Source organism: Cydia fagiglandana, chromosome 7 (genome assembly GCF_963556715.1).
Source record: "Cydia fagiglandana chromosome 7, ilCydFagi1.1, whole genome shotgun sequence".
Taxonomy (NCBI): Eukaryota; Metazoa; Arthropoda; class Insecta; order Lepidoptera; family Tortricidae; genus Cydia; species Cydia fagiglandana.
Window position 1 is genome coordinate 6,846,739 of NC_085938.1, and position 25,340 is coordinate 6,872,078.

The 25,340-nt window shown below is 39.5% G+C and overlaps 1 protein-coding gene across 1 annotated transcript in view; it reads right to left on the bottom strand.

Moving 5' to 3' along the window:
- Nucleotides 1–1,034: 1,034 nt before the first annotated feature.
- Nucleotides 1,035–25,340, bottom strand: part of LOC134665865 (kelch-like ECH-associated protein 1B) — a 34,536-nt gene continuing 10,230 nt past the window's right edge. Inside the window, exons 4-13 of the mRNA XM_063522897.1 lie at nucleotides 24,537–24,701; nucleotides 23,250–23,399; nucleotides 22,405–22,521; nucleotides 15,982–16,143; nucleotides 13,006–13,197; nucleotides 4,685–4,816; nucleotides 3,880–3,959; nucleotides 2,928–3,133; nucleotides 2,558–2,734; nucleotides 1,035–2,283 (exon numbers count right to left, since the gene is read on the bottom strand). Coding sequence (XP_063378967.1) covers nucleotides 2,018–2,283; nucleotides 2,558–2,734; nucleotides 2,928–3,133; nucleotides 3,880–3,959; nucleotides 4,685–4,816; nucleotides 13,006–13,197; nucleotides 15,982–16,143; nucleotides 22,405–22,521; nucleotides 23,250–23,399; nucleotides 24,537–24,701 — 1,647 coding nt within the window. The 3' untranslated portion in view covers nucleotides 1,035–2,017. The remainder of the gene's footprint in view (nucleotides 2,284–2,557; nucleotides 2,735–2,927; nucleotides 3,134–3,879; nucleotides 3,960–4,684; nucleotides 4,817–13,005; nucleotides 13,198–15,981; nucleotides 16,144–22,404; nucleotides 22,522–23,249; nucleotides 23,400–24,536; nucleotides 24,702–25,340) is intronic.

Sequence of the window (25,340 nt, forward strand, 5' to 3'; positions counted from 1 at the left end):
TCGCTATCTGTTCAACATAACAACGTGTGTTTAAATTTATTTGAATATTGTAATTGTAAATATTAGCTTAATAATGTATATATTTATTTGTTTTAAGTTCTGTCAAACCAATTGCACACATTTTTTTTGGATTCTAGAATAAATATGCTAGAAATTTTGTATGATATTAACATTTTGACTTTTTTTATTATAGTTTTGGTGAGTCGATCTGTATACTTTTATACTTTTGTAAACATTGTCAACTAGTAACTTTCAAATAAATGATTATTTGAAAAGAATCTGAACATATCAATTTATAGTGGTATATAACGATGGTAATAACTAATAAGCTCAACTTGTATTAGTGTTCTACTAGAGTTAGACCAAGGTAAGTCTGCTACGATTTTCATAGCCCACGCAGTGCAAGTGTTATTTTAAACGTCAAACTTCTATGAAATTGACGTATAAATAACACTTGCACTGCGTATGCTATCAAAATCGTTGCAGACTTATCTTGGTCTCACACTATAAACCCCTAAGTTTTCAACATCTAACAAGTCTATTCTGTCTCTGTCATTTAATAAGTACATCTTACAACCTTAAAGTTTTTTTAACGTTGAACATGTATGAAAATTATGAGTCAGGTTTTATTTCTTAGCTGTCTAGGACTGTAGGCAAACGATTTTTGATAGCTACTCAAATGTAAATATTCCACATAATACATTACATACAGATATAATTGTACGTGTATTTAAAGCTTTTGTATTTAATAAAAACATATAATTACTTGAACCTATTCTATGGCATGGCTTTCAAATATAAATATTTTTTTCAATGAAAACTAAAAAAATCATCAGGGCCCTTTTGCATAGCAAGGATAAGGCCAGCATTGATGTTTTGTATGAAAAACCGCATTACTATTAGCTTGATATTATAATACTGAGCCCAGATTTTTACAAATTGTGTAATAACAAACAAATTGTAAGGGTGAAGCGGAGGTCTGAAGGGGTATCATTTATTAGTTTAGAAAAAAAATAAAGTGCTTAATTTAGTAATTCAATCTTTTATTCCCATAACAGTCTTTGCTTTCCTTACAAAGAGCCCTTAAAATAATATACATATTTACATTATCACATTGAACATATAAATATATCAAATAACTGTCCACATTTACTTATAACTGAAAATTACAACAACAGTAGGTACAGTTTTTAATATTTGACTATAAACATTTTTTAGTTCAATTCGACTTGTATTAATTGTCATTGTCACGCATTAGGTCGCAGAACTCGCAGATAATGAATGCACATAAATATACGGTAAATTACGTCTAGAGTCAGACCAAGCTAAATCGGCAGCGATTTTGATAGCACAGACTGCAAGTGTTATATTAAACGTCATAATTTCGTAGAAGTTTGTGCTATTAAAATAACTGCCAAGTTAGTTTGGTCTGACTCTATGTCATAAGACTCATAAGATTGGAAATATCACGAACTGTTAAATATTGAATTGCTTCCAAAGGCAGTTCTTATGCTTTTTTTTATTCCCGACTGTACCTAACAAAACTGGCTTGGTCTCCAATAGACGCATTACGCTGTGGACAGCATTCAGTATCACATTTTATGGAAATGTTGTGTTCTCTCACACAATTTGACGCTGTATGTAGCGTACGGTGTCATCTAGAGACCAAGAAATTACATATAATTCGCATATGTAATTTCTATCATTATAATAGGAAATAAATTGGATGGCAATTTCCTGTATACATTTTTTTCAAGTTCTCAACCGCACCACACACAAACATACACGTAATAGTCTGGGAAATTTCATTTCGTTCGATCATGATTCTGGTCCGTACGATTTTTCGCGGCGCTCACTGCACTGATACGCACTTTTCAAACGCGGCCGTCTTTATGGCAGTATTTCTCACTCTTAACTTAGAATTTGAGATTGTGCTATTTTAAGCCACGGTACCTTAGCTCACGGAGCGCAAAAGCTCGTTAGCTGCTTCGTGCGTCTAGTCCCATATTCACTGGTGCTATAAGCACCCCCGACAGTTATTATTGGATAAAGTTCCTATGATGTTGTTGGCCATGGGTATGTCTTGCGAGCTGGCGGCGGGCTGCGCGGGGCGTGCGGCGGCGACGGCGGCGGGGTCGGGGTCGGCGGCGGCCACGCGCGGGTGGCACACGGCCGACGCGTGCCCGGAGCGCAGCGACGTGAGCGGCGTGCCCGGCGACCACGTGTCCGTGCTCGGGTCGTACACTTCCACGATGTCCAGGAACGATGTGCCGTCGTAGCCGCCTGGAAAATAGTGCCGGTCATTAATATGCTGCTTGATGGTATGATGCTTGTAACGATTATTATACAAAGAATAGAAAATCAAATTTACAATGACAATTCGAAAATAGACTACCAAAATCATTAATTTTACTTCTACAAATCTGAAATTAATATAATTAATAAAATATAAGAAGTTATTTTAGTAGTGGTAGTACTTAGAACTCGAAAAGTCGATTTTAACACGAAATCTGACTCGTGTTTGAAGTAATCATACATTCGATGTAGAGTGACTGACCCATGGCGTAGAGCCGGTTGTCGAGCGCGGTGAGCGACAGCGCGGAGCGCGCGAGGCGCACGGGCGCGGCGGGCTCCCACGCGTCGCGCTCCGTGTCGTAGCGCTCCACCGACGCCAGCTGCGCAGACCCGTCGTAGCCGCCCACCACGTAGATGTACTGCCCCAACGCCGCCACGCCTGCACACAATTACTATACTCGGAATGTGCACTAAACGGATACCACATCTCTCTCAGGTAGTTGAAAAAAAATACCTTTTCGCTTTATTCTTAAATTGCACGAGTACAGATCGTAAATGACCGAGAGTTGTCTCATATTCTCCCCCAAAACTGCCCTATTAAACTCGAAACCCAAAACACCTCGCAGACTTACCGGCGCCGCTGCGCGCCTGCTGCATGGGCGCGATCTCGGTCCAGCGGTTGTTCTCGGGGTGGTAGCACTCGGCCGTGTTGACGCGGCGCGCGCCGTCGAAGCCGCCCACCGCGTACAGCAGCCGGTTCACCACGGCCACGCCCACGCCCAGCCGCGCCACCGCCATCGGCGCCACCCACGACCACACGTCCTTCTCGGGGTCGTAGCTGCAACAAGAACACTCACTTTACAAACTAAACTACACCACCGTTAAACGCGAGTCGCCAGTTAACGAGCCTGTTAACTAAAATGGTTTGTCTCTTTCGGGAAGTAATCGGGTACTTTCCCACGAGTCGAATCGGCTTCTTTTTTAGAACTGTCAACACGGTTTGCCAATATGGAATTTTTATGAAAAGGAGTATAGTGAGTTTTAATATTCCGATCCGATTTATTAAATAGAAATTATGTTTAAAAGTAACGGCTATTTATGTTTTTCTAATAATTATCTGGTGCTTTATTGTCTGAAATAATTCACTTTAAAAAAAGGAAAGTACCCAATTCACGATAAGATTGCGCTGCTTGCCTGTAACAACCGGCCTGCGCGGCCAGTGTAGCCGGCCCTTCAAATCGTTATCACATATTTTTTAAAGTAACTTTTTTTATTCGTACACTGAGAGAAAAGTACAACAAAAACACACTTAGAATTACAAAAATAAACTTAATCCGGGGACAAGGAGAGTTAACTAATAGGAACAAATTGACTTTTGCAATTTCTATTAGTTCTTGCAATTTCTATTATCTGTTTGTTGAAATTATATTTGGGATTACTAAGCTGTTTGTAGAAATAAATACACTTTACAGAAATAGTGAAACGTCCATAATTATTACTAAAACTTTATTTTTTCCCCCAGTACAGAACTGTTTTTTAATAAATCCTGGTGATGATTTTTCTCTCAGTGTAACTTCGACTTACCATTCTACAGACTTGTGATACTCCGAACCCGCCGATCCTCCGACCGCGTACAGTAGTCCGTCCATTACCGCTACTCCCACCTAAAAGCAATTTAATAACAAGATCAAACTTTGTTTTGAAAGGACCATTAACCCAAGGATCCATGCAAACAGTTCAAAAAAGACAAAAGAATGCCTGTCTTATTCATTGAACAGAGAAAACGTTTCTGAGGTGCGACATGAGGTCGCTAAATCGTATCTTTCTTCCTATTTCATCTGTCACTATAATAGTTTAACTTTTATAAAATAAGTTTTTGGCAAAAATTTCATTTTTGGTACAAGCTTTTATACCGACTGCACTTTTTTTTTCCACAGGCAACTAATACTCATCGAGACAATTCTAAAAACCCCAAACACAATTTGGTTTCGTTGTTTTATCACAGAGTTCCTATGGCCACCTCCGGTCTCCATCATCAGATCAGCTTGATGACACCATAATATTGCATTGTCACCCGACTTACGTATGTATGCAAAATTTCAGCTCAATCGGAAACCGGGAAGTGGATCAAATCTAACTTGCAAGATTTGATTACACACAGACAGACAACGGTCAGGTGAAACTAAATAAAAGCTTGTCAAAATCATAATCATATCATCGGTGCAGAGTTTGCTTAGAGACGGACTTTAAGCACAGTTCCACCATTAAACCGCCATTCCACCATCACCATCATCACCATTTGACCATTCTTAAACCTTATTACAACGACATAAGATCTACTATTGCACAGTTAAACATTTTGTAAACAGTAAATACAGTGTGCACGTACCCTGTGCCTGGGCGTGGACATGGGGCTGCAGGGCCGCCAGTGCTCGTTGGCGGGGTTGTACACGTCCACCCAGTCGCTGTCGTACGAGGACCCCGGCGACGTGTTCCGCCCGCCCACCGCGTAGAACAGACCCTGAAGCAAAAAAAAAAAGTTGTCCGGCTGTGGAATGAGCTCCTTTCCGAGGTTTTCCCGAGGGTCTACAGTATGGGGTTCTTCAAAAAACCGGGCAAGTGCGAGTCGGACTCGCGCACGAAGGGTTCCGTACCATAATGCAAAAAAAAAAACAAAAAAAAAAGCAAAAAAAACAACGGTCACCCATCCAAGTACAGTCAGCATCAGATATACCTGAGCGGGTAAGGTGTTCAAGAAAACATATACACTTCAACCGTCACAAAAATAAGGACATCTAAGTTGTCATTTTAGCATAGGCTTTCAGTTCGTCACATATATCTTAACTTCTGAGTTTTTCTTTAACACATACACCCTTATTTAATCTCAATGCCAATAACGGTTAGAAACTCAGTGGTAACTAAGCACTCAAATTCAAGCTGCTGTCATTAATACCTACACGCACTGCCAATCACGTACGTCAGCAGCCAGGGTGCCACCAGTTGCTAAGCAGTTGTTATTTCAATGGTAACTAAGCATCAACATTTTATCTGTTTAACTTTTAAAAAAATACTGTAGCAGCTACGAATTGACACCTCCTTTCTTAAAGAAGTATTTTATCGTCAAGTGTCAAACTTAGACAATAAATAAGTAGGTTTTACGAGAATGATAGGTTTTTTATTTTAACTGTTATAGGCGGCCGTTCTTCCAAATCGTAGAGCATATTATATGTTAATATATTCATTTAGCCCGCTTATTGTACTAAAATATACTATATAGTACTAAAATACGATGCTCCGAATCGATCAAAGAACGAAGGAGAAAATAATAGAATTGAAACTTAACACGTTCTCTGTCCCAATCTGACATGTAAACCTTATGGCTTTGTAATAGAGGCTAGCCGTTAAAACCATCACTGCCATGCATATACACCTACGTAATATGCTAACTGATGACTATAGGAATGACGAATTTTGTTTTTACAACTTAGCAGAGAGGATAGAGTATACGGAGTTATACACAGTATGTATCAGAACGAAAGGCCAAGAAAGAGACCCATTAATGTTTAGGTCATACTGAGCAACTTTTACTATGGGACCAACCCCGAAACCCGGGAAAAAAATTACTCTCCCATAGAAAATTTCAACATCAGACCAGCAAAATGTATGAAACTTCTAAGTATTTTTCCGCGTTTTCGGGGTTGGTCCCATAGTAAAAGTTGTTCAGTATGACCTAAACATTAATGGGTCTCTTTCTTGGCCTTTCGTTCAAACTAACGTTCGTACTAACTTATTGTTAGTATAACCAGTATAACCTAAGGTTGCCTCCAGAATCTCGCGAACTAAATTGACAGGTCAATGTGCACAAATGATACCACAGTTTGGCCAGTGCTGTTTATATGGATATTTTCTAAAAAGTTTGAATTAGAGAATATCGCGAGAATTCACCGCTAGCGGCGCTACTGTTGCGCGGTCAGTTAAAATGTATCTTTAAGTAATTTAAATTATTTTACAAATGTTAATTGGTATTTCGAAAATTGTGCATTTATATAGATACAAGAAAGGTAATTAAATAAATATTTTCTTGTATTTATTTTATTTTATTTGTTAGGCAAACTTACAGCTAGAGTAACAAGTTGTAGGTGATAACATAGAAACAGTGATTTTGGCTCTAAATACAAATAAGGCCGACCCAGACGGGGAAATAAGATAAAATTTCTCATTTATTTTGTGTGGTGTGGACGTAAAAATTAAATCGTCTCGGTGATCCCTATTGCTTCGATTGTAAAGAAGACCAGTCCCTAAACTGGACATTCAAGTTGACAATTAGGTCAGAATTTAAATACAGTTAGACCAAAAAAAGTCTGCAGCGATTTTAATAGCCCACGCAGTGCAAGTATTATTTTAAACATCAAAATTCTATGAAATTATGACGTATTAAATAACAGGTTCACTGAGTGGGCCATGAAAATCGCTGCAGACTTTTCTTGATCTAACTTTAACTATCGATCAATCTCATCTACAGGTCACATTGTATAAAATTAAATCACTAATTATAGATTTATGGCGACAACCGCGAGCTCTTGATATAAACAACTTGCCCCCAAACCTGCATATTAACCCTTTGACCGCCGTTGTCCGGTATAGAAGACAACGATAGAACGATACGCTGGCGCCGTCGTCTTGTATACAAGACACAAATTCAACCACTGAGTTAATGTGAAAATAATAACAATTGCAATTTCATTTACACTCGTGTTCATATTTAAGGTCTTTGTTTTTTCATTTATTTGCTTTTTAAGCCGCTATATAAATCCCTTCTTTTATAATAAGGCATTTAAAAAAATTGCTCCAATTTTCAACATTTTTCATGTTCCTCGTCGCCGTTGTCTTGTATAAAAGACAGCTAGGGATGGGAATGTTAACTCGATATGGGAATTTTTAAAGTAAATATAAAGTCAGAAATATGTTTTTATCTAAGTATTTGAACACTTGTTAATCGCCAATTTTTTTCAACGAATAGTAGGTAACTACTTACTAGAATACGTAGAACGAGAGTCAGATAGGCATAACTATATTTAAAGTTCAGGTAGCTTCTTTAGCTCTATAAAGTAGAGTCAGACAAGTAAATTTGCCATTGTAGATTGTGGACTATTTAATTGCAGAAGAGATAAATAAAAAAAATAATTGATGTTATTTTATAGCTTAGTGGGAAGGGATACACCGCAGCGACCGCTTCGCACAAGTGTGGTACATAGTAGAAGAGCCGGCCGCAAATTTTCTAACCGACTTGATACCACGATGAAATGCACAATGGTTTCCCATAAAAATGATGCTAAGTCCGAATTCGATAGTCTGCCACGGCGGAACTTGCCGAAAGTACGAAAAAGAAGGCCACTTCCGGTGCCAAAAAAGGGGGTTGATTTAACCCATCTGATACCGAAATAATAATTATGGCAGCAGTTAGAAATTTACATGTAGACACATAAAAGCGAAGTCTGCCAGTATTTTTTTTGCCGGAAGTGCTTGGCAGACGCTCTCAAATGTGGCCACCGGGACCCCTAATTTAACCCATCTGATACCACCTTGAAACCAATTCCAGTCGGTAGGTATGAACCCTCATGTCAGGAATATATAAGTCTGCCAAGGCTTTTCCTGCCGAAACACCTTGGCAGACGAGATTATGTGAGCAAGGTAACCATCGGTTACCGTACACTAACCCATCTGATACCACCATGAAACCAATTCCAGTCGGTAGGTATGAACCCCCAATTTACGAATATATAAGTCTGCCAAGGTTTTTCCTGCCGAAACACCTTGGCAGACGAGATTATAAGCAAGATGATCATCGGTTACCGTACACTAAGCCATCTGATACCACCATGAAACCAATTCCAGTCGGTAGGTATGTACCCTCATTTCAGGAATATATAAGTCTGCCAGGGCTTTTCCTGCCGAAACACCTTGGCAGACGAGATTATGTTAGCAAGGTGTACATCAGTTACCCTACATCAACCCATCTGATACCACCATGAAACCAATTCCAGTCGGTAGGTATGAATCCCCATTTCAGGAATGTATAAGTCTGCCAAGGCTTTTCCTGCCGAAACACCTTGGCAGACGAGATTATAAGCAAGATGACCATCGGTTACCGTACACTAACTCATCTGATACCACGATGAAATCAAGTCCAGTCGGTAGGTATGAACCCTCATTTCAGGAATATATAAGTCTGCCAGGGCTTTTCCTGCCGAAACACCTTGGCAGACGAGATTATGTTAGCAAGGTGTACATCAGTTACCCTACATTTACCCATCTGATACCTTGTTTGACAAGTCCAGTCTGCCAAGTCAAGTCTGCCAACTGACTGGAATTGGTTTCATGTAACTGATGTACATCTTGCTAACATAATCTCGTCTGCCAAGGTGTTTCGGCAGGAAAAGCCCTGGCAGACTTATATATTCCTGAAATGAGGGTTCATACCTACCGACTGGACTTGATTTCATCGTGGTATCAGATGGGTTAGTGTACGGTAACCGATGGTCATCTGGCTTATAATCTCGTCTGCTAAGGTGTTTCGGCAAGAAAAGCCTTGGCAGACTTATATATTCCTGAAATGGGGGTTCATACCTACCGACTGGAAGTGGTTTCATGGTGGTATCAGATGGGTTGATGTAGGGTAACTGATGTACACCTTGCTAACATAATCTCGTCTGCCAAGGTGTTTCGGCAGGAAAAGCCCTGGCAGACTTATATATTCCTGAAATGAGGGTTCATACCTACCGACTGGACTTGATTTCATCGTGGTATCAGATGGGTTAGTGTACGGTAACCGATGGTCATCTTGCTTATAATCTCGTCTGCTAAGGTGTTTCGGCAAGAAAAGCCTTGGCAGACTTATATATTCCTGAAATGGGGGTTCATACCTACCGACTGGAATTGGTTTCATGGTGGTATCAGATGGGTTGATGTAGGGTAACTGATGTACACCTTGCTAACATAATCTCGTCTGCCAAGGTGTTTCGGCAGGAAAAGCCCTGGCAGACTTATATATTCCTGAAATGAGGGTGCATACCTACCGACTGGAATTGGTTTCATGGTGGTATCAGATGGGTTAGTGTACGGTAACCGATGATCATCTTGCTTATAATCTCGTCTGCCAAGGTGTTTCGGCAGGAAAAACCTTGGCAGACTTATATATTCGTAAAATGGGGGTTCATACCTACCGACTGGAATTGGTTTCATGGTGGTATCAGATGGGTTAGTGTACGGTAACCGATGGTTACCTTGCTCACATAATCTCGTCTGCCAAGGTGTTTCGGCAGGAAAAGCCTTGGCAGACTTATATATTCCTGACATGAGGGTTCATACCTACCGACTGGAATTGGTTTCATGGTGGTATCAGATGGGTTAAATTAGGGGTCCCGGTGGCCACCTTTGAGAGCGTCTGCCAAGCACTTCCGGCAAAAAAAATACTGACAGACTTCGCTTTTATGTGTCTACATGTAAATTTCTAACTGCTGCCATAACTATTATTTCGGTATCAGATGGGTTAAATCAACTCCCTTTTTTGGCACCGGAAGTGGCCTTCTTTTTCGTACTTTCGGCAAGTTCCGCCGTGGCAGACTATCGAATTTGGACTTAGCATCACTTTTATGGGAAACCATTGTGCATTTCATCGTGGTATCAAGTCGGTTAGAAAATTTGCGGCCGGCTCTTCTACTAACAGGGACATACCTGTTTATCAGACTTTACTTTTATTGTTATAACATTGAAGTTAATGTGTAATTTTTTTGTAACAAGTCGTTGAACGTTTTTTTGATAAGACCTATAGATTAATGTAAACCAAACTGAAATTATAATGATAGATTCTAATTCCGGAATAATATCTTCACTCATTAAAAATTCAACCCACGTGTAATTTTCACTAAAACAGTTCCGGTATATTGACTTTATCGACACATGATGCGCAGCTTTAACGTTACGCCAATAAAGTTTACGTACCGATAAGCGCTTACGCCGTTGACCTAGAGACTATTATTACTTGATCCGCGCGGAAACAGTCCTTGTCGGTCTGCATTGCGGGCAGTCCATGGGCGCCGTTGTCTTGTATAAAAGACTTCTCGTACAGCCTAGTGCGGCGATATCACGTCTTGAATCGACATTGTTTAGTGGTTGTTTTTTTATGTTAAATCCCTATATTTTAAACATTTTCGGGTGTAAAACATATGTTTAATTTTGGCAATTTGGAATGAAATTAAAACAGGATAAGAACAAAGCTAAATTAAAAAGATTTTTACCATAATATTGTAAATATCGATATCACTATTTGCAATCCCTAAACTTTTTATTAGTTGTTTACTTAAAATTTGCTCTGGCGTGTGAGTGAGCGTCTTTGCGGACTAGGTCCGGCGGCCAAAAGGTTAAGAGCCAACAGGAGTGGTCATATCTCCATACAAACGTACTCGACTGTTTCCTCCGTGGTTTTTGAGTCTAGAGCAATGATTTTTTCAACACATATTAATATTGTCAATATCTGTGTCGGACCGTTTTTCTTTTTTTGATATTTTTGTTTTTTAAGGCGCCTTTCAAAAATGGCCAAAATGGCCTCATTGACTATGCCGCAATGAGAGGCGTAGTATTCAAAACTGATATCAATTAGCCTAAAAAGCAAAACGGTCCGGCACAGATAATTTTCGCCTTGTCCTTATCGCATTAGTTTTAGGAGCCGCTTCCGTTAGCGAGATGGGTATATTTAAATAAAATATTTAAAACTCAGATCCTGTTTCGTCTTAGCATTGAAACTTGTCAGTTTCACATCCGCACCTCCTGATTTGATTGGTAACGTCACAATCTTACAAATGATTCAACACCACTTTTCGCGTCACAACGTTCATTCAACGTTACGTTCATACAAATCGAAATCGTTTGTGACCCCTTTATAATTATCACATGGGTAGTCAGTGCATCTTACTTATCGATATCATTTTATCGACATATACCCCTGACTATTTTTACTTTGCTATTCCTGGTATCATTTTATTTGTCAAACTCATGTCAATTTAGTTCGCGAGTTTCTGGAGGCAACTGTAGCAGTAAACATCAAATGGTATTCCGCACAGGAGTAATCTAAGGAACAACGTCCTGTTAGAAAGTCGTACATACTCTACATGTGACATATCTTCAAAAAACATATAAACTTATGCGAAATTAATATAAAACTACAAATTAATAATAGAAATGAAACCCAAAAAAAAAAGCTGTAATCTCTAGGTGCGTCCGACTGAGATTTGAACCCGCGGTCTCTGCTTTGAAAAGCAAACGCCTTAGTCACAAGACCAGAGCGTGCCTTGACAATTGGCTCTAAATTCGGCTTCAGTTAGCTTTCGCTATGTGTCACTCATTCGTTTTGACGATTCTATTCAATAAAAGAAATAGTTTTTAGTAAGCTGACTGACAGGCCTCTGTCAATGGTTGAAGGGCAAAACGTGAGATAGATGTATGTGATGACAAGACTGTACTGCTTTCGATGATTGTCAAAACGCTTTACCTGAAATTAGCATAGCTATTATTCATTCAATATACGACCATACATGTATGCTTTAAACGTCTATTTTTCCTTATTGTTCCGATATATTTGACACGTTGACCGCTTAGATACCAATGGTTTTTTGACAGCTAAGGTATCAATGATTTGTTGTAAGTGTAGAAATTAATGAATAGCGACTGTTAAGATATTTGTGACATGTTGAGCGCTCACAAGTAAATGCTACCATGACAGTCAACAACTTTTTGACAGTTTAAACGTTTACCTCTCTTTGAGCACCTGGAGTGTATAGCGACTTCTGCCGCTGACTGTACTGACCACTCCCAACGTTGCTTAACTTTGGTCAAAAATCATGTTTGTTGTATGGGAGCCCCATTTAAATCTTTATTTTATTCTGTTTTTAGTATTTGTTGTTATAGCGGCAACAGAAATACATCATCTGTGAAAATTTCAACTGTCTAGCTATCACGGTTCGTGAGATACAGCCTGGTGACAGACGGACGGATGGACGGACGGACAGCGAAGTCTTAGTAATAGGGTCCCGTTTTACCCTTTAGGTACGGAACCCTAAAAAGGAGTGTAAAGGTTTTTAAAAGGTCGACAATGCGCATGTAACACTTCTGGAAATGCAGGCGTGCATAGGCTACGGTGACTGCTTACCATCAGGCGGGCCGTATGCTTGTTTGCCACCGATGTGGTATAAAAAAAAGTTACACTTAGTTATGACCTCGTAATATTTTTTGAAAATTTCTTCTTCATTGTCGTCACACTCTTGTCAGTGTGGTTGTGGTCGTCATATCAGGGCCGGTGGCAAGCTTTAATCCGTCGCCATTCCTTCCGTACTGTAGCCTTCTTGTACATTAATGGAGTGGTTCATTGAATGCACTTTTGACTAGGCCTACCGCGCCTAGTGCCTTCGACTTTTCCCTGCACTGCAAGTCGTTCCACAGATGTATCGTCTCGACGTGTAATATGTCCAAAGTGTGAGAATACGACACTGGACGATGGAAGAAAGACGCTGTTTAATACCAAAATTGTTTGAAAATTTATCGAGTAGCAAATAACGAGACATATAGCATGACATGACCCGACACAATAATAAGATTGTTTAGAAAAAAAATCCCTTTATGCAAACCTCGATGTAATATCAGTGTCAGATGTATTACCTTGAGAAAGGCCGCGCCGAGCCCCGAGCGCGGCACGGTGAGCCGCGGCAACGTCGTCCAGCATCCGTCGTCCAGGTTAAATGCCTCGAAAACGTCGATGGAGTGCCGGTAGTAGCCCCCGGCGACGTAGATGATGCGCGGCGTGTTCGGCCGCCGCTCCTTTACCACGGGCTTCTTGTGTAATGTCAGATCCTGGAAATATATTATACGAGTGAAGAAAGAGCCGTACAGATTATATACTTCATATACTACTCATATACTTTATCAAAACTGTAGGTATAATGCTCACAATCTTAGAATGGGGCTGGCAACTGTCAAAAGTTTGCATAGATGGCATCATCATAGCTTGCCCCTTGACACAAATCTAGGGATTGACAGGGCAAACTATGTTGATGGCGCCATCTGCTAAATACTTCGACCTGCCAACCCCATTGACTCATGCGTCGACATCCTGATTACTAAAACGAATGTAGTAGTAATTATTGTACACAATAGAGGTCAAAAAAATACAATTCACAGAAAAAGAGGCACAAAAGGCGACCTTATCCTTAGAGGGAGGAAGGGATGTCTTTTCCATGTAACCGTTGAATATATGAATGGAAAACTCTTTAGCTGGACAAACTTCAAAATGTAGGTACAATAAACAACAACCACCTCAAAACCCCAAAAAAAACATAACCACCTAAATAACATTATTTAATAAAAATACATAAAAAATAATAATTAATATAGTATGTATGGTAAGCAAGAAACAAATGCCCTTCTGCTTTAAAACACAAGTGTAATTAATTGGTGTCAAAGACGTTCTTGTAAATAAATAAATAATGCACCTATACGTGCGTAGCAGCTTAGCAAAAGCTTCGATGGACCAATGGCCTCAGGTATACTTACCAAAATACAGTGTTAAATAATTCAATTCATCACCTACCTTTAATTCTTCTAAAACGATATCACTAACGTCATTGGCCGCCATAGTTTTTGACTTGATACTAATTCAAGAATTATCAATTTATCGTCGAAGTTAATATTCAACTTTAATCAATGATCTGTCACGTTTTAGTTAAATAAGCATTGTTTTCGTTTAATTAAATTACACATGTTCACCTAAATATATTCTGAATATATGTATTTCAAGAACTAACTGTTCACTGGTGAAACACTATGTCCGTAAATTGGTTGCACTGATCAAGTGAATTTTCGCGATTTCTAACTTAACAGCAAAACCTTATCTAAACACAAACACCGCCTGGCCGATAACTTGATCGTAAGTTTAAACACTTGATACCTTTACACCGTTCCAACACTTTCTGACTACTGAGACACAGTTCCTACTAAAAAAATCTGCGCTAGAAAAAAATGCAGAGTCATGTTCTGATGTCAAAGTCCTCAATATCTATTTCAACACATTTTTCATCACATTTGCACCATATCCTTAATTTTTTGAATCATTGTCGTACTGGAAAGCAAACATGACTGTGATAACAGTGGCTACACCCTGATATTCAAGAAATGAAACTAATAACTTTACAAGGGCACGTTACCTATCTTTAAGTTATTTTTTTTGAAGTTCAAGTTTGACGTTAAAAACAACACTTGCACTGTGCTATCAATATCGTTGCAGACTTATCTTGGTCTAATTCTAGCTCAGTTGGTGCGACCACTTCTTATCTCTCTGGAGATTAGAATTATGTATTATAAAATTTTCCTTTTTTAAAAAGAATTATGAACATTACAAAACGTAGCACACATACACTATCTCTAAACCGCAGACAGTTTATTAGTTTCGATCAACTACAACTTAACGAAACATTCTTCAGGTAATTCGATAGTTGCATTCATGAAAATCAGATACTTGCAATCGGCGAATTCAAAAAGCATGTAACCAACTGTCTATCCCATGTTTTGCAGTTTTACTTGGTATAGGAACCGTGTGCGGTAATCAATTATATTGGGTAGCAGGCTAGCAGGATATCTCATGTACTGACTATCTATATTATATCATGTACTGACTAAGAGTGAAATGTATTGATGAACACCATACGTGACCCGACAGACATATATACGAAAGGATTTTTGCCCAAGCTGAAAAAGTTTCGCTCGACCAATAGCTTTTTGTGTCTAAGTTCGTACAATCGTATAACTGCCGTATTAGAACTTCAAGATATTCACAAGAGACGACACGTACTAGATCCATTCTAGATACGTTATAGTTTAGATATCAACTAGTTCTCTTTTGCAGCGCAATTCGGGCAACCAATGTCACTTTTACGTTAGATAGAGTAAGATATCTATTAGATGTGAATTAGATCTCTAAGTCATATCCTATGGAAATCGTTCAAGAGTATCTCCAGAATCGCGCAAATGTCAAATTTGACAGGTTAGATCTTAAACATATCGTTATCGTATCTTTGGTGATGTCTAATAGATGTTTATTTCAAAATCCGAATCGGGCCCTAAGTGTCAAGTACCTAACACCGCTCGGTCGCGCTCTCGTTCACAGTGGTAGGTTCTAGCCTACAACTGTAAATATCTATTCAAGCAAACCAATTTCAAGCAGGATAAACATACCAAAGTCCATAAAAAGTTGTTATAAATTGCTATCGTGACGTCATAGGAATAAAAGCGGAAGGATAAAGATAACATTATTGCTTAGTCATTTATCTGTTATTAAGTAATTCATTACTTGTAACTCGTGTAAGATGATATCGATTATCATTTATTTGCGTTTTTTGTTGTTTTCTTTTTTTTAATCAAGGTCGATATTATCCAATGTCTAGAAGTAATATATATTATTCTTGTTTAAAAGTAGTCAGTTCCAGACTGGTCCCACTTTTGTCGAAATCCAGTTCTTCTACAGCTGCGAGTTCTTAATTCCTAAACATGAGATTGGTCAATTAAAAAAAATACCTCAAACGGACAGAAATATGGTTGCTGCGCCATCTACGCCAAGTTTCCCGCGTTTATCCTCATTATTACCTGAAATATCCTCGCGAGGTACTCCCGACAGGCGGGCACTTTCTGTAGCACTGAGCACGAGCTCATCTGCTCCTTGAGGAAGCTAGGCGTGAGGTACTGGCAGCGCACCGCCTGGAGGATGTGTTCCATGCGCGGGTGCCGCCGGTCTTCGTCGTGTTTCACCTGGAATGAGAGGCATGACCTTACGAATCGGACGTTTTCTTAAGAATTTACCCCCTTATTCACGGTCCTGGTTTAGTTAAATTGTTTTATTCCTTTCTTACAAAAAATTCAAAATGCCAGATAAAGACAAACGATTATAGCTAATTGAGATTTGTAGTGCGTTTATGAATAAGAGGGTTAGTTTGCACTTACACTTTATTGCGAGCACTAGGACAACTTGAACAGTTGAATGAATTTCTAATTTAATAAAAGGTTGTTAGGTACGCTATTTATTAGTTAGATTCGATATTCAGAACAAAATAAACATGGTACTTTGAAGACAATGATATAACTGGACAATTCGTTTACCTCAGAATATATGGCGCTCAATACAGTGCCATATATTTTGCTTTATTTGCACTACCTATCTATAGTTCGTTTTTTTAGCATTAGAAAGAACTTCGCGGAAGTAAGCTTGTGGTTCCTAATCCGGCACTTTTAAGACGAAACGGGAGCTGAGCTAAAAGTCAATTTTGAGATTTCAAGCTGAATATACCCGTCGCTCTGACGGGGCGTAACCGCGGCGTGAGAGACTGTATTTGTATGTGTAATGCACGCACACAGACGCGTGCGGTGCGCCCGTACTCGCGCTGGGGCGCACCTCACTGATTGCAATTTGCATTATCACTTTTTGTTACTGCTACTACTAAGTAGGGTAATTCGCCAGTAACTGGCCACTTTAAATAACTGGCCGCCCTAAACTAAAAATGAATCCTATTCACCTATAAACAGAATTCATTTTAGTATAAGGTTTCAATAACTTCAATAACTGGCCAGCTGGCCACCTTATAGTAAAATTAATTCTATTTATAGGTGAATATAATTCATTTTTGGTTTGGGGTGGCCACTGACGAATTACCCTATTGCGATTGAACTTTTTTACTTACCCGGCCGGCTTACGTTTACGGAACTCGATATCGAATAGGGTAAATCGACAGTAACTGGCCGCCCTAAACTAAAAATGAATTCTATTCACCTCTATACATAATTCTTTTTAGTAGGTATAAGGTTTCAATAACTGGCCACCTTATACTAAAATGAATTCTATTTATAGGTGAATAGAATTCATTTTTGGTTTGGCGTGGCCAGTTACTAATAGTGGCCTGTTACTGGCGAATTACCCTATTTATGTACTTAGTGGTTAATACTAGTATCAAGTAAGTTTTTTTTTTCAATAATGCTCAGAAACGAAGTATAGACGTGACAAATATAAATATTAAAGTCTTTGTAAGGCAGGATTGGACATTCTATAGAGTAAGAGCACGGTATAATAAAGAGTACTAACGTACAGTATGGACATCACTCCCTGCCTCCCGTTGAAAGTGCCGCCCACCCGCTCTCGGTTACCGGCTGGCAAGGCCGCGACGACGCGGTGCGCAGAGCGGAGACCACGTAAAATATTCAAATATTTACAAAACCTATCAGATCACACTGAAACCAATACAATACCTATATGAACAAAAAATCATGTTTACAACTTACGTAATATGTTGGACGTTGGTGGCCTGAATTTCCTTACAAAATTTTCGTTACTTTGTTTATACTGATTCAAAATAGGAAACTTTTGTATAAATTGAGCTTAGATACCCACCTTACAACATAATACGATTCTTATTTCTTCCTGATTCGCGCAATGAGTTTTGAGTAATTGAGCTCATCGAACTTGACAACAAACTGGCTCACTCACACAAGCATGGTACGCGTTCACCTACACGAGCTTAGACTGTGTGCATAGGAACGCGTTTGTTTCATACATTTGATCGCCAGTGTCCGGGGTGTGGTAAGAGTAAGTGTATGAAACAACCAATTCTGCTAGGACTAGGGAATGCAATCTAAACCTCGCAATTTCGAGATCTCGCTAGATCTCGCACGTATTTTCGAAATTTAACCTAGTTGACAGGAAATCTCAATATATGCAATCTCGGTCGAGATCTCGATTAATATTTTCGAGATCTCGAACAAGACTGAAAGTGAAATACTTTGTTTTAAGTAATATATGACCTTAGATTCATGTTGTTCAGGCAGTGCTATTATGTGTCCGGCTTTAGCTTCTAAGTAAAGATAAATAGTGGTTTAACATCGATAGCATTTCATAAAAGTAAAGTAAAAATTAAAATTGATTTTATGTTAAATGTCAATTTAATTTGTTGTTATTTTCAAAATATAACATGAGGTACCTTAAATAAGTAGTATGTCGGCGGCATATCGTAAAATCGTAATCCTAGGCGTATCATGAAACGCCACCATTTCCTGATCTAATATTAACCCAGGCATATCACGATCTTTCTTATGAAAGAGACGGCAGATCCATCAGAGCAATGCATTCTTTGATATTCCTAGCTTCATAGCGGGCGCATTGTAAAATAATTGATCGAGAAATCATATATTTTCAATGATTTTGTAAATGATTACAGTTATGACTACGGTTAGTAGAAACCAATTATAGTATGTTTAATATTCTTTCTAATGGTATGCATCACCAATTGATCAGTAAAATAGAACCCGAGGAATAATGATCAATTGAGCTCGGTCGCCCGCCATTTACGTGACGGAACAAAATTCATCATTACTTTGTTATATAATATCATACAGCAATAAAACTTATGTTTTTGGAAAGCTAATGAAATTTTTCGTATATTTTATAATAGCATTAATTGCGGTAAAGTTACAATTTATTGAGTTAGACGCATGTTTTGTCAGTACCTATGCCATCCATGCACGGTAAAAAATCATATATTTTAAATATTTTGTAAATGACTACAGTTATGACTACGGTCAGTGGCGGATTTGCAGTCTTTGCCGCCCTAGGCCCCAAGCCTTTTAGCCGCCCCTTTCTCAGCATCAGCACCCATCATATTGACTACATTTAGATCAGGCAACGGAAAGATATATTATAGAGGGAAATGCTTGGGACACATTTTTACTTAGTAACTTTTTTGGACTCGTTAGGAGGTGAACATATCAAAAGTTGGGGGGTGAGGTTTGAAGGTCACATTTTTCGGTTTTTCGCTTATTATATCTTAGAAACTATACGTCCTTGTAACATGATCATAGGAACATAGGTTTTATGAAAAAAATAAGCAAATACTTATTCATTTTAAGTGACAGTTTTACCAATAACATTGACTTTCATGTACCTACAAAAACATTAAAAACTATTTTCTTGAATAACTGCTAAACTACCTATTTATCCTAAAATTATAAAAAAAATCTGAGATTCTTACAATGAGCTCTTTGATTTGATATGTAACACGATATAGTTTGAAAAACTTTATTTTTAATACAGTTGCTCAAAAAGTGCTACTTTACGTAGCTGTTTAGCGTGCGGAAAGTTGGTTATCTCGAACTAGTGCTTTTTACTTTTCCAATTTTTTTAAATTTATACTTGTTCCAATTCACGACTACTTATTGATGAGTGTTAATATTAGTTTCCTTTAAACGTCGTAATCAGCATAAAAACCTACCGTTAATGTAAGAATACGAAAAATATTACATATTTCATATTTAATTACTTACCTCTTCATCATTATAACACGTTTATTTTTTAATATTCAATATTGAAAATTCCGTTCTTAATAAGTTGACTGAATGGAACGGAATAGCTGCCAAACGCCCATAGATATAAAATACTTAAAGACGACGTCTAACCGAGCTGTCACTGTTACCACTTTTGTTTAGTGTACGATTAACAATGTTTTTCTTATTTTTTCGCTGTATTAAAAAACGTCGTTCGATACACGTGCGGAAATGTCATTCTTCACTCGTCCCGAGTCTTGCCACTCGCCTGCGGCTCGTGGCAAGATATCTCGGTACTCGTGAAGTAATGACATACCTTCCGCACTAGCATCGAAATGTACTATTTCATCACACTCGCTCAGTAAATGTGGAATTGCACGTAGGCGTAGCGGGAGTTATAAAAAAATCGTTTTTCCTAGGGAGTTATGAAGTTTCTAGTGCCATAATTAACAGTTTTTTGTCTTTAAACTTATTTTTTGTATCGCAAGTGTGAGGAAAAACATTGTGTGTATCTCGGGGCGTAATAATATAGCAAACTCGAGCCTGTAAATCGCTCCGGCAAGCCGTCGCGATTTAACTTACCTACTCTCGTTTGCAATATTCAACTTACGCCCCATGTTGCACAATGTACTATTATTTACGTTACACGTCCATCTTTGGGTCACAAACTTACATATGTGTGCCAAATTTCAACTTAATTGGTCCGGCAGTTTCGGAGACCTCTATCTTCCCCTGGCTCAAGGGCTACGGCCGGGGACTTTTGATATGTTCACCTCCTAGATAGTTCAAATAAAAATAGGTACAAAGTCAAAAATTGTGTTACAAGCATTTCCCTTTATAGGTACTTTTTTGAGAATTTGTTGCCTGGTCTAATTTTGAGTTCTTTTTTGTTATCATCAGAGAATTTTTTGTCACAATTTGCCGCCCCTAATATCTTGCCGCCCTAGGCCCGGGCCTACTGTGCCTTATGGGAAATCCGCCACTGACTACGGTTATTATAAAACAATAATTGCACGTTTAATACTCTTTCAAACGACATCTCACACGAACCGATCGGTCCCATAGAAAAACCGGTCTATTCATATTCTGGAGATCACGAGGAACACGTCCATACCAGTTTTAGGTATTTAGAAGAGATGTCGACGAAAATCGTGAAGGAGACAACTTTTGTTTAATTTGCCTATAGACTATAGGAATATCAGAATATCACACCTTGAGGTTTGCACAAAATGGCTGGTGTTCGCTAGGCAGATCATGAAATGTCGGCGTTTCATTATATTCCTAGGAATATCTCGATACGCCCGTGTTTACGATGTCTATATGTATGGAATTCTTAGAGATTTTTGATTAAAATAACACATTTTTAGTTACTTTGTCAAATTCGATCTCGTCGAGATATTAATCTCGATCCCGAAAATCTGACTGTCGAGATCTCGAAACACCCAATCTCGATTCGGATTTTTCGTGCGAGATCTAGAATCGCCAATCTTGGTGCGAGATTGCATTCCCTAGCTAGGACCTTAAATTGCTCGACAATTACGGAGCGTGACTGTACCTAAAAATTTTGTAAACCCATAACCATGCAATAAAATATTTTTGATTTTGATTTCTAATTTGAAATATTAGAATCAAAAAGTTCAAAATAGATTGTTGAATGTGTGAAAAAAATGAAACAAAAATGTGTTCCCTCTTAACGCAAAACCCCTTGTGTCTTAGGAGGATCTAGATATTTTCACACAAGACGGTTTATCGATAACTTCTTACATCACTAGACTATCGACATTAAATGTCGACTTCCCATCCCATCACTTTTCTAGCTGTGTACGTATTTAGAAACTTGACTCCGCCCCTAAAATTAGTGCGATAGGGACAACTGCAGCTGAGGCGAAAAATCCTGCGTAAAAATGACAAAAATCGAGGTTTCGTAGTCCTCTTTTTCCTCCTCCAAAACTTAACCAATCGTAACTAAATTTGGAAATCGAAATGATTATGAAATTATCTGTGTCGGACCGTTTTGCTTTTTTGGTTAATTGATATCAGTTTTGAATACCACGCCTCTCATTGCGGCATAGTCAATGAGGCCATTTTGGCCATTTTTGAAGGGCTCTAGCGCCTTAAAAAACAAAAATATCACAAAAAGCAAAACGGTCCGACACAGATACTGACAATATTAATCTGTGTTGAAAAAATAATTTCTCTAGCTTCAAAAACCACGGAGGAAAACGAGGAGTACGTTTGTATGGAGGAATGACCACTCCTGTTGGCTCTTAACGGTAATAATTTGAAGTAAATTATATGTATTGACCGTGCTACATTAGATAATTCGATAATTATTAACAATTAAAGAGCCTGATAAAAACTGTACGCTTACTTCTGTGGAGTTCTTTCTAATGCAAAAAAATTAACTATAAAACGGATGTCGTACTCGGGAACTCGATATTTTATTAGATTTTGCCTGTATATCTCTTCTTTAATAAATAACTCTTTGCTTACTCGTATATGTATTTACTATACCTGACTTTCACGCGGTGTTTGCCCATGCTATTAATATGAAGCTACGTTTTCAACTCCGCATGTCTTGGTTCTACTCGTCTCTGGTCTAAGGTTGGTTCCATCTGTCCAATGTGTATTTTGTCTCATATTTTGCTTAATTAGAGAGTGAGACGCAATGGTATTGGACAGATGGAATACCCTAAGCTAACTCACCCAACTAAGCACGGCATTGTAGACCTCGCACTCTTCTCGCACGTTCAGCTCATCTTTCCGCACCAGGGCTATCAGCTCTGACGGCGTCAGTTGAAGGAATTCCTCCTCTTGGCAGACCTGGGAAAATGTTACAAGTTAGTTTACTTAACTCGTTGGCATGCCAATGAACGTTTGCCGTTTGAACGTTGGCCGTTACAGTCAATGAAATACGGCGTTTCGTGAACGGAAAATTTCCTATGGCAGGATTGGTCCTTAGGACCCACTGATTGATTTAAGAACGTTCTCAATTTTATCTTGATATCTAGGTACATCATTTAAGCTACTAGGCTAAGCTTGGTATCATTTTCGTATAAATCGGGGATGCCGAATTTATTTACGGTATCAAATTGACATCATTCCGATTTAAATCATAAAAAAAACCTTTTCTTAATTCCACTTCACGCTGAAACCGCTGAACAGATTTATTTGATTTGGTACAGAGATAGGTTGAATCCCGGAAAGGACATATGATAGTTTTATTTGGTGAAAATGGGAGTGGAATGAGGAAACTAACAAAGGTACTTATGTACATTAGTTCGTTACAAATTATAGCACTCCTTCTAGGTACATAGTGGTGACCCAGGACTTCATTTAATAACGACAGTACCTCCGTGAAATGCCTCTCAATGAACTGGTTGGCCTTCTGCTTGAGGTCGGTGCAGCAGTGCTGCTCCGCGAAGTTGGCGATGCCGATGGCGTTGGACGGGCCTAGCTGGCGCTCCAGGAACGCGCAGCACGCCTCGATCACGTTCGATATCTGCTGAGCGCTGATCTCATGTTCATAACCAATAACAATATGCCAGTACCTCCGTGAAATGCCTCTCAATGAACTGGTTGGCCTTCTGCTTGAGGTCGGTGCAGCAGTGCTGCTCCGCGAAGTTGGCGATGCCGATGGCGTTGGACGGGCCCAGCTGACGCTCCAGGAACGCGCAGCACGCCTCGATCACGTTCGATATCTGCCGAGCGCTGATCTCATGTTCATAACCAATAATGTGTATAGTAACTATACTATAGTTCAAAGAACACTCAGTGTAAGGCCTGAGTGGACGCTCGAGTTGAGCGTGCATCGGGGCGGGGCGTGTGGCGTGCATGTTAAACAAATGCAAACGTATAGGAGCGGCCTTAGTGCACGCTGCTCAAATCACTTGTGAGCCCGACGCTACGCTGCACGCCCCGCCGAATGCTCCACTTCGAGCGTCCACTCAGGACACTTTAAGGTCAAATCCTGCGGGAAATTCCGTACTTAACAGATTGTTAACCTCATCGATAAGAAGCGATTGCATTTAATTTCCGTAATCAAAAAAAGCATGTTGCTTTGTATTTGAGCTGACAGTTGAAGAAATAAATACACGGAATTTCTCGCAGACGGTTTTGGCTTATCGTAAAATGCGCCTGATATCGTATAGGCATAGGCCGTTTACCAGTAAGTATGTAAGTAGGTATGACCTATAGGTTTGGTAGATTTGCTAATTTAGTTTTACTGGGAATATTCCGTAAGTCGACATCCAAACTTAAGTAGTTAGTAGTTGCTGTGGTATACAGGATGACGATATACCTATTACAACTGAAACTAAACAAACGAATCGGTAGACACGCGAGCCACGCCATGGCCGAGGGGCACACGCCCTGTAACCGCACGTGTGACATCTCACACTCTTTCAGTCCGCTTGTGAGCATCGCCTGTCAATGGTCGGTGTTACAAGTACCTGGAACATGGTCGCGGCGGGCAGCAGCTGGCACACGGTGACCTCCGTGATGCGCACCTTGCCGGTGTACATGAAGTACACGAGCCACGCCATGGCCGAGGGACACACGCCCTGTAACCGCACGCGGGACATCTCGCACTCTTTCAGTCCGCTTGTGAACATGGCCTGACAATAAGAGGGTCGGTGTTACAAGTACCTGGAACATGGTCGCGGCGGGCAGCAGCTGGCACACGGTGACCTCCGTGATGCGCACCTTGCCCGTGTACATGAAGTACACGAGCCACGCCATAGCCGAGGGGCACACGCCCTGTAACCGCACGCGGGACATCTCGCACTCTTTCAGTTCGCTTGTGAACATCGCCTGTCAATGGTCGGTGTTACAAGTACCTGGAACATGGTCGCGGCGGGCAGCAGCTGGCACACGGTGACCTCCGTGATGCGCACCTTGCCCGTGTACATGAAGTACACGAGCCACGCCATGGCCGAGGGACACACGCCCTGTAACCGCACGCGGGACATCTCGCACTCTTTCAGACCGCTTGTGAACATCGCCTGTCAATAAGAGGGTCGGTGTTACAAGTACCTGCAACATGGTCGCGGTGGGCAGCAGCTATTGACCACGCTACATTAGATAATTCAATAATTATTAACAATTAACGAGCCTGATAAAAACTGCACGCTTGCTTCTGCGGAGTTCTTTCTAATGCTAAAAAAGACGAACTATAGTGTTCATGTTATTTTTGGACATCTTATAGACGCCCAAAAGGGACAAGCCATTTTCTCGGCTTTTTGGTTGCATTTAATTAAAGAGCCTCTAGGACTCGCTGATCTATCTAATACCAAACTTTGATAAGTTATTACGAAAAGAAAATAACAGTTTATCTGACCTTGACAGTGTGGAAACTAGATCCAATCAGTCAAGTAATATAATTATATCGTGGCTGGGTGTTAATTTAGTATTTAACTATGTACTTATTAACGAGGTATTTGTAATCGCGGTTGTAATATATAACATGAGAAGTCAATTTTGACAGTTATGAATTGACCCTTGTATATACATCACACTAAGGCTTTCAGTTAAATGGTAGGTCTTAGCTTCGTAAATATAGGGTTCAGTTCATAGCTCTCAAAATTGACTTCGTAACTCACATCGACAATAAATGTGAACATTCTTCTTCCATTCAATTATTT